General features: G+C 54.2%; 1 protein-coding gene across 1 annotated transcript in view; it reads right to left on the reverse strand.

The window, feature by feature from the left end:
- Positions 1–1,677: 1,677 nt before the first annotated feature.
- The window catches only part of LOC140208466 (NACHT, LRR and PYD domains-containing protein 3-like), a 35,477-nt gene continuing 20,519 nt past the window's right edge, over positions 1,678–16,635 (reverse strand). Inside the window, exons 7-10 of the mRNA XM_072277145.1 lie at positions 4,366–6,103; positions 3,832–3,918; positions 3,509–3,676; positions 1,678–3,362 (exon numbers count right to left, since the gene is read on the reverse strand). Coding sequence (XP_072133246.1) covers positions 3,275–3,362; positions 3,509–3,676; positions 3,832–3,918; positions 4,366–6,103 — 2,081 coding nt within the window. The 3' untranslated portion in view covers positions 1,678–3,274. The remainder of the gene's footprint in view (positions 3,363–3,508; positions 3,677–3,831; positions 3,919–4,365; positions 6,104–16,635) is intronic.

Below are 16,635 nucleotides of genomic sequence, written 5' to 3' on the forward strand. Positions count from 1 at the left end.
AAGAGATTGAGGGAGAAGAGGGGACAGAGGGGACTGAGGGAGAGAGAGGTTGGGGGAAGAGATGCAGAGAGAAGAGGGGACGGAGGGAGAGAGAGGCTCAGGGAGTGGGCAGTGGATTCCGTCTCCTCTCCTCACCTTCTCTTTCTCCCCTCCCCTCCTCAATCTGATCCCTCCCTCTCCCCCACCCACAGAGAATGGTGGTGATCCACGCTAACCAGCCCGCACCGCCGGACCTCGCCTTCATCTTCTCCAGCGAACTGGCGCCCACCCCGGCCTCTGACGGGCCCCGGTGACGACACGTTCCCCGCTCCACGGGACAGCCCAAAGGATTCGGGCCGAGCGGCCTGAGAGAAAAATCAAGGCGGGATTTTGGAGATGGAGTTGGGGGGGGGGGTTGGTGGGTGACATTCCCGTGGTCACATTCCTCCCCGTGGGTACCCCCCAGTTCAAGCTCCCTTGTTACAAGTCGGTCTGTCCCACCCTCGCCATCCGGTCACTCCTGAAACACTCCGCTCTCTGTTCCCTCTATCACCGCCATCTCACCCTGGCTGGTGGCCATTTTGTGATGGCTGCTATTGATAACTGCTCTCCCAGCATCGTAGAAATAGTCACATCCTTTTCCTCATCTCCCACTCGCTTCCCTCCCTGTTTATTCAATCTCAACTCCTCATCCCTCCTCTTTCCCTCCCTCCTCGCTCTCCCAACTCTCCATTTAACCTTCTGCTGACAGCCATTTTGTGACAGGTTGTGACCCTCCCTCCCACTTCCTCCACCATGAAGTATGTCACTCCCTCACACTCACCATCTTGTCAACCCCTTTCCCATCCCATCACTCACAAACCCCTCCTCTCCCTCCCGTCGCTTTCCTCTCCCCACCACCTCGATGTTGTGCACTTTATGCTGGTTGGCTGCCATTTTACGATGCCAATTTTCGCCTCTCCTCATCGCCGCTTCTCTCTCTGTTACCGAGTGAGTCTCTCCCCTACTCACCCCGTCACTCCTGACACCCTCCCCTCTCTGTCCCCTTGTCCTTTCTCCCGCCATCCACCACATCCTGGGTGGTGAACATTTTCCGATGGGAAATTTCCCTTCCCTCCATCGTTGAGTGAGTATCTCCCCTCTCCCTCCGTTACGACACTCAACTCTCCGTCCATCAGCCCTGACCGCGTCCCGACCCCTCGCTCCCCCTCGCTCCCCCTTTCCCCTGTCCGCACCCCCCTCTTCTTGCAGCTCGTCTTATTTGCGAAGGATCGTAACCACCCACCCTTCCTGCACTATTGAGTAAGTCACTCCCTATACACTCCCCATCCTGTTCCTGCCCACCCTGTCCTATCAGACCCCTCTCTCCTAGTCCTGTAACTTCCCCTCTCTTCCCGTCCCATCAGTTTCCCTCCCTCCCCGTCCCATCAGTTTCCCTCCTTCCTGGTCACACCACTCCCGCTCCCTTCCTGTCGTTTCACTCCTCTTCACCCCGTCTCAAACCACCAGTTTGTGACAGGAACTTTTGCCCCTTTTCGTCCCCTACTGAGTCAGTGACTTCGCCACGGTCACCGTCTCATCAGTCCACTCCTCGTCCCATCACTCCTCTTCCTCCCAAACCCCTCACCCCTCTCCCCAAAATCCACATGTATATGTGTATGTGTGAATATCTGAGATATATTCATTAGTTTATTCAATGAGAAAATTATTAGAATTCAAACATACATGCAATACCCAAGACGATATAAAACACAAATTAAAATACTGTTATTACAATCAATAACACACTCGATCCCGGGATTGTATCCACGGGCACCGTATGTTCCTTCGCCATAGATTCTGTGTGCGACAGTGGCCATTGTAAGTCAGTGTCTCACTCCATCCCTGGCGGCCACATTAACCAAGGAACACACACAAAAATGCTGGTGAACACAGCAGGCCAGGCAGCATCTCTAGGAAGAGGTACAGTCGACGTTTCGGGCCAAGATGCTTCATCAGGACTAACTGAAAGAAGAGATAGTCAGAGATTTGAAAGTGGGAGGGGAAAGGGGAGATCTGAAATGACAGGAGACGACAGGAGGGGGAGGGATGGGGCCAAGAGCTGGACAGGTGATTGGCAAAAGGTATACAGAGATGGAGGAGGGGGAGGGTCATGCGACAGGAGGCCTAGGGAGAAAGAAAGGGGGAAGTGAAACCCACTATAGTGAGAGGCACAGAGGGAGAATAAAGGGAGAGAAAAAAATGGGGAAAAATAATAATGATAATAAATAATAAATAAGGGATGGGGTACGAGGGGGAGGTGGGGCACGTGTGAGTGAGGCGAGGGACAGAAGGAATATACAGATCAATAGTGGCTGAGAGGATAGTGCAGGAGGGAGGGCTTCAGGGTTTTAGATAATTGGGCTTTGTTCCAGGGAAGGTGGGATCTGTTCCGACGGGACGGTTTACACCTGAACTGGAGGGGTACTAACATTCTTGCAGGAAAGTTTGCTAGGGCTGCTTGGGGGGGGGTTAAACTAAATCTGCAGGGGGCAGGGATCCAGAATGTGAGAGAGGATAGCGAGATGAAGTATAAAGGACAGGTGGGGACTACACGGTTCCGGAATGCGAAGTGTGAAGTAGAGAAAGGTGAGGTGGAAAGAGTGATAAGGAGGATACATGTGCAGAGGGATGGTCTGACGGAGCATGGAGTTAAATGTGTGAGCTGCTGACGTGCGGGAATAAATAAGCTGCTCCCGACTCAATCACAGTCACACAGAACTAACTGACCGGCGACAACGGGTGACCGGTTGAATAATCAGTCCCGTTTCTCACCGTCACTCTGCATCGGGGAACCGATGATTATTAAATCACACTTCAGGGCTGTGTCCGGGATCGCTACAGATCCAGGGTCACTTCCGAGGTATTTGTCAATTTAATATCATTATATCAGCCAGACTGCCGAATGCACCGTCCTCAGCAAAGGGAGCAAAAGGATTCTCTCCCGGGATAATCCCACCCCGGGACACCGGTGTCCCAGACTGAGCCCCGGCCCCCGGGCTCTTCCTGTCTGTGTAATTACCCGGGTCTCACGTGGGGGGGGGGGTCTCAAACCCGCACATCCGGCGGAAGCAGCGCCGCAAAGATCGACGCAAAGCGCGAGCACGGAACTAGCTCCGTTAGAACGGTTGGGAATTAAACCTGGCGCGCGGACATTAAAGGTAAGGGGAAGGTGGCGGGGGGGTTAAAGGGGAGGGCGGGGAATCGGCCAAACTGTCGGCATCCCGCGGGCGGGGATGTTCACACATTCAGATGTTCACACGGTCACGGTCAGTCCGGGTCTGGGTTCCTGCAGAGATCTCAGTTCCTTCTTCCCGGTCCCACTGAACCGATTGTACCACAGCCTGAAACAGATGGGAGAATAAAGATGAAATAAACAGATCACACAACAGTGTCAGTAACAGGGAACAACACTCACAGACAAATATCACCAGAAAACCCGCGGATCCGCTGATATTTTATCACATTGAACATTAACACAAACACTCACCAGATCCACTCCAGACTCGGGAGGGTCAGTATGAGGCGGCGGAGAGCGGGGATAGATCGGTCTGTCAGCGAGTTGTAACCCAGGTCCAGCTCCGTCAGTGATGGGTTTGTACTGAGAGCGGAGACGAGATCCTCGGCACCAGAATCTGTGAGACCGACACTTTCCAGCCTGGAGATGAGAGAGAGTGAGGGTGAAGGACACAGAGAGACTGGAGACGGTACAAATCCCCAGTGTTTATCAGTAACACAATTATTGATCACATTAATGTTCAGTGTCAGACACCCAGTGACTGTAAACACAATCTCCCACAGTCCGGTACTTACCACAGTTTCTGTATTTTACACTCCGGGTTCCTCAGAGCCGCAGACACCAGTTTCACTCCTGAATCTCCCAGGTCATTCCGCCCGAGTCTAAACACAAACAGACAAATTGATGAACAAAGTGATTCAACCCGAGGGTCTGAGGGAATTTCTCTCACTCGGATATTTCAGGAAACATTAAACCCTTCAGTAAATCACTGATCAGAGTTCCCATCACTGTCAATGTCCCTCACTGCCCAGCTCCAGGGTATTCACCGAATGTCAGTAATTTAGTCTGTCGATGTGACCCTGTAAACTCCACATATCCTGTTTCATTCCCCGATGGTCAGAAACGTGTTCCTGACCTGAGAGGGTCGGGAGGGGCAGGGATGAAGGAGGAACGGGGATGGGGAAGAGAGATCCCACAGGACGAAGGGTGATGGCATTTGTCACAATTCTTCACAATCGTATTTATCACACTTTTACCCAAATCCCTTTACATTGAAACAACACAACTGGACAGTTTCACATTTCAGAGTGAGAGATAAATCAAGTTACCCCAACTCCCGGCACTTGTACAGCCCGGGTCCCAGCCGCTGGATTCCTTCACACTGAATGTGGCAGCGCTCCAGGTTGAGGTGTTTTATTGTATCACAGAGTCCGATGACATGAGACAGGACCGCGCAGTCAATCGGGGTCAGTGTCATTCCACTGAATGAAAGTGTTTCCACTGATCCCAGTGCGGCCTGAGCCAGTCCACGATTCTGAGACTCAAACAGGTAGTGCAATGTGTTCAGGAGGCTCCTTTTACCAGCTTCACTCTTCGTGTTTCCACTCTGGCGTTTAACCTCCTCCTTCACCCAGTCAATCACCCGGCAGGTTGTTTGATGAGGAAATGGACCCAGAAACTCCTCCAGGCCCCGAGCTGTCATTGGGTTGGAGAGACCAGCAACAAAACGGAGAAATACCTCAAATCGACCGTCTGTCGTGTTGTGGGCTTCAGTGAGGAATCTCAGAATATCCCCGGGATGTGGATTTAGGAATTGTGCGACTGCAGCTACAAACTCTTGGATGGTGAGATGTGGGAATGTGTACACCACGCTCCGGGCAGAATCCTCTCTCTCCAAAAGCTCCATCAGGAACCCGGACAGGAACTGGGAAGGCTGCAGACTGTATTTGATCAAATCTCCATCTGTAAACACAATCTTCTTCTCGGACACTCCTCTGAAGGCCATCTGACCAACCCTGAGTAACACATCACGGGGGTTCTCAATCTCACGGCCGTGGTTTTTCAGGATGTTGTAAATATAGTAGGAATACAGTTGGGTGATGGTCTTGGGAACTCGCTGTGGGTCCCTGACTCTTTGTGTGAAGAAGGGGCCCAGTGCCAGAGCGAGGATCCAGCAGTAGGAGGGGTTGTAGCTCATGGTGTACAGGATCTCGTTCTCCTTCACGTGTTTGAAAACAGCTGCTGCCACCGACTGATCTTCAAAATGCCTGACGAAATATTCCTTCCGTTCCTCACCAACAAATCCCAGGATTTCAGCCCAGACACTGATCTTCGCCTTTTCCAGTAAATGTAAGGCGGTGGGGCGGGTTGTCACCAGCACTGAACACCCTGGGAGCAGCTTGTGCTGGATTAAACTGTACACAATGTCAGACACTTTGCACTTGAATTCAGGATCTGTGCATGTGGACCGAGGTTCTGTGTCTCTCTGACTGTCAGCAAAATCAATTTTGTCATTGAATTCATCCAAACCATCAAATATAAACAGCAATCCCTCTGGGTTCTTCCAGACCTCTCTCAGGATATTCCCAAAGTAAGGATACTGATCCAGAATCAGTTCCTTCAGGTTTATTCTGCAGTTAATGGAGTTTAAATCCCGGAATTTGAAACTGAAGACAAACTGGAATTGTTGGAATATTTTCCCCGTCGCCCAGTCATAAACAATCTTTTGTACCAGTGTTGTTTTCCCGATCCCCGGGACTCCGGCCACTGCTGCTGAACTCCCAGATTTGGATTTACTCCAGGAAAAGCTGCTCTGGAACAGCTGATCAGTCAGGATTTTTTCCAGCTCTCTGCGGAGATGTTTTTCTGTCCACTCCTCGTGGTCTCTGCCTCTTGCCAGCAGCTCATGTTCCACCAGTCTCCGATCTCGAACAGTAGAAATGACCGTGAGCTCAGTGTATCGATCAACCAGCTGGAAAACCTTCACCTTCTCCCTCATCAGGATCGTGTTCACTCTCAGGGTTTCAGTTTGTGTCCGCAGAGTCTCCTTGTGTTTCTGTTGAACATCTTCCATGGGAACAGACAGTGAACAAACTGTTACATGCCTCAACTCAGAACTCAGTATTTAAATACACAAGAGTTAGCTCAAAGCTATTGCATTAATTGGGGTCTCACAGTGTGTCAGGAACCTTTTGGGGCCTGTGGGGTCTCACAGTGTGTCAGGTCCCTCTCAGGGGTGTGTGGGGTCTTACAGTGTGTCAGGACACTGTTAGGGGTGTGTGGGGTTGTACAGTGTGTCAAGAGTCTGTCAGGGGTGTGGGGGGTCTCACAGTGTGTCAGGACCCTCTCAGGGTTGTTTGAGGAATCATAGTGTGTCAGGACCCACAGTGTGTCAGTGTTTCACCATGCGTCGGGACACTGTCAGGGGTGTGTGCGGTCTCACAGTGTGTCAGGACCCTGTCAGGGGTGTGTGGGGTCTCACAGTCTGTCAGGACGCTGTCACGGGATTCTGGGGTTTTGCAGTGTGTCAGGACCCTGTTACTGGTTTGCGAGGTTTCACAGTGTGTCAGGACCCTTTTCCGGGGGTGGGGGGTCTCAGAGTGTGTCAGGACCCTGCCAGGGTTGTGTGGGGTCTCGGAGTGTGTCAGGCCCCTGTCAGGGGTGTGTGGTCTCACAGTGTGTCAGGACCCCTCTGGGGTGTGTGGGGTCTCACAGTGTTTCTGAACCCTGTCACGGGTGTGTGGGGTCTCACAGTGTGTCAGGTCCCTGTCAGGGGTGTGTGGGGTTTCACTGTGTGTCAGGGCACTGTGAGTGGTTTGTGCGGTTTCACAGTGTGTCAGGATCTTGTGGTGGTTGTGGGGGGTCTCACAGTGTGTCAGGATGCTGTTGTGGGGGATCTAACAGTGAGTCAGAACCCTCTCAGGTGTGTATGGGATCGCAATGTGTGTCAGGACCCTGTCAGGGCTGTGTGGCGTCTCACAGTGCGTCAGGTCACTGTCAGGGGTGTGTTGGATCTCACAGTGTGTCAGGACCATTTTGGGGTGTGTCGGGTCTCACAGTGCGTCAGGAGCCCTTTCAGGTGTGTATGGGGTCTCACAGTGTGTCAGGTCCCTGTCAGGAGTGTGTGGGGTCTCACAGTATGACAGGACACTGTCTGTCAGTTGTGTGTGGGGTCTCACAGCGTGTTTGAACCATACCAGGGGTGTGTGGGTTCTCACAGTCTGTCAGGACGCTGTCACGGGTTTGTGGGGTTTCACTGTGTGTCAGGACCCAGTGATTTGTTTGGGGGTCTCACAGTGTGTTGGGAACCTTTTCTGGGGGTGGGGGGGGAATCTCACAGTGTGTCAGGATCCTTTTGGGGTGTGTGGGGTCTCACAGTGCTTCTGAACCCTGTCAGGGGTGTGTGGGATCTCACCGTGTGTCAGGACCCTCTCAGGGGTGTGTGGGGTCTTACAGTGTGTCTGGACCCTGCCAGGGGTGTGTGAGGTCTCACAGTTTGTCTGGACACTGTCGGGGAGGGTGGGGCGGTCTCACAGTGTATCATGACCGTCTCAGATGTGTGTGGGATTTCAATGTGTGTCCGGACCCTGTCATGCGTGTGGCGTCTCACAGTGTGTCCGGACCCTGTCAGGGGTGTGTGGTGTCTCACAGTGCATCAGGATCTTGTTAGGGGTGTGTTAGGACTCACAGTGTGTCATCACCCTCTCGGGGGTGTGTTAGGACTCACAGTGTGCCAGGACCCTGTCAGGGTTATGTGGGGTTTCACAGTGTGTCAGGACACTGAGAGTGGTTTGTGGGGTCTCATACTGTGTCAGAACCCTCTCAGATGTGTGTGGGATCGCAATGTGTGTCAGGACCCTGTCAGGGGTGTGTGGCATCTCACAGTCTGTCAGGACGCTATCCAGGGTGTGTGTGGTCTCACAGTCTGTCAGGACCCTGTCAGGTGAGTGTGGAGTCTCACAGTGCGTCAGGTCCCTGTCAGGGGTGTGTGTGGTCTCAGTGTGTCAGGAACGTGTCAATAGTGTGTGGGGTCTCACAGAGTGTTAGGACCCTGTTAGGGGTGTGTGGGGTCTCATAGTGTGTCAGGACCCTGTCTGTCAGTTGTGTGTGTGGTCTTAAAGTGTGTCAGGTCCCTGTCAGTGGTGTGTGAAGTCTCACAGTGTGTCAGGACCCTGTCGGGTTGTGTGAGGTCTCACAGTGTGTCAGGGCCCTCTCAGGCGTGTGTGGCATCTCACAGCGTTTCCTGAGCCTGTCAGGGGTGTGTGCGGTCTCACAGTGTGACAGGACCCTGTCATGGGGGTGTGGGGTCTTACAGTTTGACTGGACAGTGCCAGGGGTGTGTGGGGTTTCACAGTATGTCAGGACCCTGTCAGGGGTGTGTGGGGTCTCACAGTGTGTCAGGACCCTGCCAGGGGTGTGTGGGGTCTCACAGTGTGTCAGGATCCTGTCAGGGGTGTGCAGTGTCTCACAGTGTGTCAGGTCACTGCCAGGTGTGTGCAGTGTCTCACAGTGTGTCAGGATCCTGTCAGGGGTGTGTGGGGTCGCACAGTGTGTCAGGACCCTGTCAGGGGTGTGTGGGGTCGCACAGTGTGTCAGGTCACTGCCAGGTGTGTGCAGTGTCTCACAGTGTGTCAGGACCCTGCCAGGGGTGTGTGGGGTCTTACAGTGTGTCAGGATCCTGTCAGGGGTGTGCAGTGTCTCACAGTGTGTCAGGACCCTGCCAGGGGTGTGTGGGGTCTCACAGTGTGTCAGGATCCTGTCAGGGGTGTGTGGGGTCGCACAGTGTGTCAGGTCACTGCCAGGTGTGTGCAGTGTCTCACAGTGTGTCAGGTCCTTGTCAGAGGGGTGTGGGGTCTCACAGTGTGTCAGGACCCTGCCAGGGTTGTGTGGTGTTTCACAGTGTGTCTGAACACTGTGAGTGGTTTGTGGGGTCTCACAGTGTGCCAGAACCCTCTCAGATGTGTGTGGGGTCTCACAGTGTGTCAGCACCCTGTCAGGTGTGTGTGGGGTCTCACAGTGTGTCAGAACCATGTCGGGGGGTGTGGTGTGTCACAGTGTGTCAGAACCCTCTCAGGGTTGTTTGAGGTATCACAGTGTGTCAGGACCCACAGTGTGTCAGTGTCTCACCGTGCGTCAGGACACTGTCAGTGGTGTGTGGGGTCTCACAGTGTGTCAGCACCCTGTCAGGGGTGTGTGTGGTCTCACAGTGTGTCAGAACCATGTCAGGGGTGTGGTGTGTCACAGTGTGTCAGAACCCTCTCAGGGTTGTTTGAGGTATCACAGTGTGTCAGGACCCACAGTGTGTCAGTGTCTCACCGTGCGTCAGGACACTGTCAGGGGTGTGTGGGGTCTCACCGTCTGTCTGGACGCTGTCACGGGTTTGTGGTGTTTCACAGTGTGTCAGGACCCTGTGACTTGTTTGGGGGTCTCACAGTGTGTCAGGACCCTTTTCCGGGGGTGGGAGGAATCTCACGGTGCGTCAGGATCCTTTTGGGGTGTGTGGGGTCTCTCCGTGTGTCAGGACCCTCTCGGGTGCGTGGGGTCTCACAGTATGTCAGGTCGCTGTCAGGGGTGTGTGGGGTCTCACAGTGCGTCAGGACCCTGCCTGGGTTGTGTGGGGTCTCACAGTTTGTCTGGACCCTGCCAGGTGTGCGTGGGGTCTCAGAGTGTGTCTGGACACTGTCAGGGGGGGTCTCACAGTGTGTCAGGACCCTCTCAGGTGTGCGTGGGATCTCAATGTGTGTCAGGTCCCTATCAGTTGTGTGTGGCGTCTCACAGTGTGTCAGCTCGCTGTCAGGGGTGTGTGTGGTCTGACAGTGTGTCAGGACCCTGACAGGGTTGTTTGAGGTCTCACAGTGTGTCAGGACCCTGTCGGGAGTGTCTGAGGTTTCACAGTTTGTCAGGACCCTGTCAGGGATGTGTGGGGTCTCACAGTGTGTCAGATAACTGTCAGGGGTGGTCTCACTGTGTCAGGAGCCTCTCAGATGTGTGTGGGATCTCAATCTGTGTCAGGACCCTCTCACGTGTGTGTGGCGTCTCACAATGTGTCAGGTTGCTGTCAGGTGTGTGTGTGGTCTCACAGTGTGTCAGGAATTTGTCAGGGGTGTGTGGTGTCTCACAGTTTGCCAGGTCCCTGCCAGGAGTGTGTGGGGTCTCACAGGGTGTCAGGGCCCTGTCAGTGGTGTGTGGGGTCTCAAACTGTGACAGGCCCCTGGCAGGGTTGTGTGGGGTTTCACTGTGTGTCTGGATACTGTGCGTGGTTCGTGGGGTTTCACAGTATGTCAGGATCTGGTTGTGGGTGTGGGTGGTCTCACAGTGGGTCAGGACACTGTTGCGGGGGGTCTCACAGTGTGTCAGAACCCTCTCAGATGTATGTGGGATCGCAATGTGTGTCTGGACCCTGTCAGGGGTGTGTGGCGTTTCATAGTGCGTCAGGTCGCTGCCGGGGTGTGTGGTGTCTCACTGTGTGTCAGGTCCCTGTCAGGGGTGTGTGGGGTCTCACAGTGTGTCAGGACCCTGTCAGGGGTGTGTGGGGTCTCACAGTGTGTCAGGACCCTGTCAGGGGTGTGTGGGGTCTCACAGTGTGTCAGGAACCTGTGAGGGGTGTGTGCAGTCTCACAGTGTGTCAGGACCCGTTTGGGCTGTGTGGGGTCTCACAGTGTGACAGGACCCTATCCAGGGTGTGTGGGGTCTCACAGTGTGTCCCAACTCTGTCAGGTGTGTGCGGCGTCTCACAGTATGTCAGGTCCCTGTCAGGGGTGTGTGGGGTCTCACAGTATGTCAGGACCCTGTCAGGGGTGTGTGGGGTCTCACACTGTGTCAGGTCCCTGTCAGGGGTGTGTGGGGTCTCACAGTGTGTCAGGGTCCTCTTAGGGGTGTGTGGGGTCTCACAGTATGTCAGGACTATGTCAGGGGTGTGTGGGGTCTCACAGTATGTCAGGACCCTGGCAGGGATGTGTGGGGTCTCACAGTGTGTCAGGGTCCTGTCAGGGGTGTGTGGGGTCTCACAGTATGTCAGGACCCTGTCAGGGGTGTGTGGGGTCTCACACTGTGTCAGGTCCCTGTCAGGGGTGTGTGGGGTCTCACAGTGTGTCAGGGTCCTGTAAGGGGTGTGTGGGGTCTCACAGAGTGTCATCAGTGTGAAAGTAAGCATGCAAGTACAGCAGGCAGTGAAGAAAGCTAATGGCATGCTGGCCTTCATAACAAGGGGAATTGAGTATTAGAGCAAAGAGGTCCTTCTGCAGTTGTACAGGGCCCTGGTGAGACCACACCTGGAGTACTGTGTGCAGTTTTGGTCTCCAAATTTGAGTAAGAACATTCTTGCTATTGAGGGAGTGCAGCGTAGGTTCACAAGGTTAATTCCCGGGATGGCGGGACTGTCATATGTCGAAAGATTGGAGCGACTGGGCCTGTATACTCTGGAATTTAGAAGCCTGAGAGGGGATCTAATTGAAACATCTATAATTATTAAGGGATTGGACATGCTGGAGGCAGGAAACATGTTCCTGCTGATGGGTGAGTCCAGAACCAGAGGCCACAGTTTAAGAATAAGGAACAGGCCATTTAGAATGGAATTGAATAAAACTTTTTCACCCAGAGAGTGGTGGATATATTGAATGCTCTGCACCGGAAGGCTGTGGAGGCAAAGTCTCTGGATGTTTTTTAGAAAGAGATGGATAGAGCTCTTAAAGATAGTGGAATCAAAGGTTATGGGGATAAGGCAGGAACTGGATACTGATTGTGGATGATCAGTCATGATCACAGTGAATGGCGGTTCAGGCTCAAAGGGTCGAATGGCCTACTCCTGCACCTAATGTCTCTTGTCTATTTTCTATAGGACCCTGTCCGGGGTATGTGGGGTCTCACAGTGTGTCAGGACCCTGTCAGGGTGTGTAGGGTCTCGCTGTGTGTCAGGGCCCTGTCAGGGGTGTGTAGGGTCTCACAGTGTGTCAGGTCCCCGTCAGAGGTGTGTGGGGTCTGACAATGTGTCAGGGCCCTGTCAAGGGTGCGTGGGGTCTCACAGTGTGTCAGGACCGTGCCAGGGGTGTGTGGGGTCTCACAGTGTATCAGGACCCTTTCATGTGTGTGTGGTGTCGCGTGGTGTGTCACGATCCTGTCAGGGTTGTGTGGGGTCTCACAGTGTGTCAGGACTGTGTCAGGGTTGTGTGGGGTCTCACAGTTTTCAGGAGCCTGTCAGGGGTGGGAGGGGTCTCACAGTGTGTCAGGAGCTGTGCCGGGGTGTGTGGGGTCTCACTGGTTGTCTGGACACTGATGTGTGTGGGATCACAATGTGTGTCAGGACCCTGTCAGGGTTATGTGGCGTCTCACAGTGCGTCATGTCCCTGTCAGGGGTGTGTGGCGTCTGACAGTGCGTCATGTCCCTTCTGGGGTGTGTGGGGCCTCACAGCGTTTCTGAACCCTGTCAGGGGTGTGTGCGGTCTCACAGTGTGTCAGGACCTTTTTGGGGCCTGTGGGGTCTCACAGTGTGTCAGGACCCTTTTGGGGTGTGTGGCGTCTCACAGTGTGTCAGGACCCCTCTGGGGTGAGTGGGGTCCCACAGTGTTTCTGAACCTTGTCAGGCGTGTGTGCCGTCTCATAATGTGTCAGGACCCTTTTGGGGCCTTTGGGTCTCACAGTGTGTCAGGACCATGTCAGGAGTGTGTGGGGTCCCACAGTGTGTCCGGACACTGTGAGGGGTGCGTGGAATCTCACAGTGTGTCAGGTCCCCGTCAGAGGTGTGTGGGGTCTGACAATGTGTCGGGGCCCTGTCAGGGGTATGTGGGATCTCAGTGTGTCAGGACCCTGCCTGGGTTGTGTGGGGTCTCACAGTGCGTCATGTCCCTGTCAGGGGTGTGTGGGGTCTCACAGAGTGTCAGGACCCTTCTGGGGTGTGTGGGGTCTCACATCGTTTCTGAGCCCTGTCAGGGGACTGTGGGGTCTCACAGTGTGTCAGGAACCTATCTGTCAGTTGTGTGTGTGGTCTCACAATGTGTCAGGACCGTGCCAGGAATGTGTGGGGTCTCACAGTGCGTCATGTCCCTGTCAGGGATGTGTGGCATCTCACAGTGCGTCAGGACCCTGTCAGGTGTGTGTGGCATCCACAATGTGTCAGGACCCTCTGGGGTGTGTGGGGTCCCACAGTGTTTCTTAACCCTGTCAGGCATGTGTGCTGTCTCACAATGTGTCATGACCCTATCCTGGGTGTGTGGGGTCTCACAATGTGTCAGGAACCTTTTGGGGTGTGTGGGGTCTCACAGTGTCTCAGGACCCTGTCAGGGGTGTATGGGGTCTCATAGTACGTCAGGACCCTGCCAGGGGTATGTGGGATTGCAGTGTGTGTCAGGACCCTGTCAGGTGTGTGTGGAGTCTCACAGTGTGTCAGTGTCCTGTCAGGTGTGTGTGGGGCGTCACAGCTTGTCCTGACCCTGTCAGGGGTGTGTGGGGTCTCACAGTGTGTCAGTGTCCTGTCACGGGTGTCTGGGGTCTCACAGTGTGTCAGTATCCTGTCAGGTGTGTGTGGAGTTTCACGGTGTGTCAGTGTCCTGTCAGGTGTGTGTGGAGTTTCACAGTGTGTCAGTGTCCTGTCAGGTGTGTGTGGAGTTTCACGGTGTGTCAGTGTCCTGTCAGGTGTGTGTGGAGTTTCACAGTGTGTCAGTGTCCTGTCAGGTGTGTGTGGGGCGTCACAGCTTGTCCTGACCCTGTCACGGGTGTGTGGGGTCTCACAGGTTGTCAGGAACCTGTCAGGTGTGTTTGGGGTCTCACAGTGTGTCACGACACTGTCAGGGGTATGTCAGGTCTCACCGTGTGTCAAGATCCTTTCAAGGGTGTGGGGATCTCACAGAGTGCTTGGACCCTGTCAGGGGTGTGTGGGGTCTCACAGTGTGTTAGGACCCTGTCAGGGGTGTGTGGGGTCTCACAGTGTGTCAGGACCCTGTCAGGGGTGTGTGGGGTCTCACAGTGTGTCAGGACCCTGTCAGGGGTGTGTGGGGTCTCACAGTGTGTCAGGATCCTGGCAGGGGTGTGTGGGGTCTCACAGTGTGTCAGGACCCTGTCAGGGGTGTGTGGGGTCTCACAGTGTGTCAGGACCCTGTCAGGGGTGTGTGGGGTCTCACAGTGTGTCAGGGCCCTGTCAGGGGTGTGTGGGGTCTCACAGTGTGTCAGGGCCCTGTCAGGGGTGTGTGGGGTCTCACAGTGTGTCAGGGCCCTGTCAGGGGTGTGTGGGGTCTCACAGTGTGTCAGGTCCCTGTCAGGGGTGTGTGGGGTCTCACAGTGTGTCAGGGTCCTGTAAGGGGTGTGTGGGGTCTCACAGTGTATCAGGGTCCTGTAAGGGGTGTGTGGGGTCTCACAGAGTGTCATCAGTGTGAAATTAAGCATGCAAGTACAGCAGGCAGTGAAGAAAGCTAATGGCATGCTGGCCTTCATAACAAGGGGAATTGAGTACAAGAGCAAAAAGGTCCTTCTGCAGTTGTACAGGGCCCTGGTGAGACCACACCTGGAGTACTGTGTGCAATTTTTGTCTCCAAATTTGAGGAAGGACATTCTTGCTATTGAGGGAGTGCAGCGTAGGTTCACAAGGTTAATTCCCGGGATGGCGGGACTGTCATATGTCGAAAGATTGGAGTGACTGGGCTTGTATACTCTGGAATTTAGAAGCCTGAGAGGGGATCTTATTGAAACATATAAGATTATTAAGGGATTGGACATGCTGGAGGCAGGAAGCCTGTTCCCGCTGATGGGTGAGTCCAGAACCAAAGGCCACAGTTTAAGAATAAGGGGTAGGCCATTTAGAACGGAGTTGAGGAAAAACTTTTTCACTCAGAGAGTGGTGGATATATTGAATGCTCTGCCCCAGAAGGCAGTGGAGGCCAAGTCTCTGGATGTTTTTTAGAAAGAGATGGATAGAGCTCTTAAAGATAGTGGAATCAAAGGTTATGGGGATAAGGCAGGAACTGGATACTGATTGAGGATGATCAGTCATGATCACAGTGAATGGCGGTTCAGGCTCGAAGGGTCGAATGGCCTACACCTGCACCTATTGTCTCTTGTCTATTTTCTATAGGACCCTGTCCGGGGTATGTTGCGTCTCACAGTGTGTCAGGACCATGTCAGGAGTGTGTGGGATCTCGCTGTGTGTCAGCACCCTGTCAGAGGGGTGAAGGGTCTTACAGTGTGTCAGGACCCTGTCAGGGGTGTGTGGGGTCTCAGTGTGTCAGGAGCTGGCCAGGTGTGTGTGCGGTCTCACAGTGTGCCAGGTCTCCCTCAGGGATGTGTGGTGTCTCACAGTGTGTCAGGACCCTCTCAGTAGTGTTTGAGGTACCACAATGTGTCAGGACCCTGTCAGGTGTGTGTGGGATCTCACTGTGTGTCAGCACCCTGTCAGAGAGGTGTAGGGTCTCACAGTTCGTCAGGACCCTGTCAGGGGTGTGTTGGGTCTCACAGTGTGTCAGGACCCTGTCAGGGGTGTGTGGGGTCTCATACAGTGTGTGAGGAGCCGGCCAGGGGTGTGTGGGGTCTCACAGTGTGCCAGTTCCCTGGCAGGGGTGTGTGGGGTCTCACAGTGTGTCAGGACCCTGTCAGGGGTGTGTGGGGTCTCACAGTGTGTCAGGAGCCATCCAGGGGTGTTTGAGGTATCACAATGTGTCTGGACCCTTTTGGGAGTGTGTGGGGTCTCACAGTGTGTGAGGACCGAGTCCAGGTTGTGTGGAGTCTTACAGTGTGTCCGGACCCTGCCCGTGGTGTGTCGGGTCTCACAGTGTGTCAGGACCCTCTCAGGTTTGTGTCCGGTCTCACAGCGTGACAGGATGTTGTCAGGGTGCGTGGGTCTCAGAGTGTCTCAGGACACTATCAGGGGTCTGTGCGGTCTCACAGTGTGTCAAGATCTTGGCGATCTGGAAGGAATCTAGAGCAGCTGGATGACCTTCGACTCATAAGGGAGAATGAGGCAGTCATAGATGAGAGCTACAGGGAGGTAGTCACACCTAGGCTGTCGGAAGCAGGTCGTTGGGTGACGGTCAGAGGGGGGAAAGTGAAGGTGAGCAGACAGGTAGTGCAGAGCACCCCTGTGGCCATTTCCCTCAATAATATGTTCACCATTCTGGATACTGTTGGCGGGGACAACCGACCGGGTGTGAGCCACGGTGGCAGGGCCTCTGGCACTGAGTCTGACCCTGTGGTGCAGAAGGGTGGGACGGAGAAGAGGAGAGCTGTCGTCATTGGAGACTCTATAGTCAGGGGAGCAGACAGGAGATTTTGTGGACGTGAGAAGGACACCCGCATGGTTTGTTGTCTCCCGGGTGCCAGGGTCCGGGATGTCTCTGACCGGGTGCACGATATCCTGGTATGAGAGGGCAAGCAACCAGAAGTCATGGTACATGTTGGCACCAACGACATAGGCAGGAAGAGGGATGAGGTCCTGAAGTGTGAGTTTCGGGAACTAGGCAGAAGGCTAAAGAGCAGGACCTCAAGGGTGGCGTTCTCAGGATTGCTGCCAGTGCTACGTGACAGTGATGGTAAGAATTGGAGGAGATGGCAGTTGAATGCGTGGCTGAGGAGTTGGTGCAGGGAGCAGGGGGTTTGGATCATTGGGATCTCTTCTGGGG

The sequence above is a fragment of the Mobula birostris genome, chromosome 13 (assembly GCF_030028105.1).
Source record: "Mobula birostris isolate sMobBir1 chromosome 13, sMobBir1.hap1, whole genome shotgun sequence".
Lineage (NCBI taxonomy): Eukaryota > Metazoa > Chordata > Chondrichthyes > Myliobatiformes > Myliobatidae > Mobula > Mobula birostris.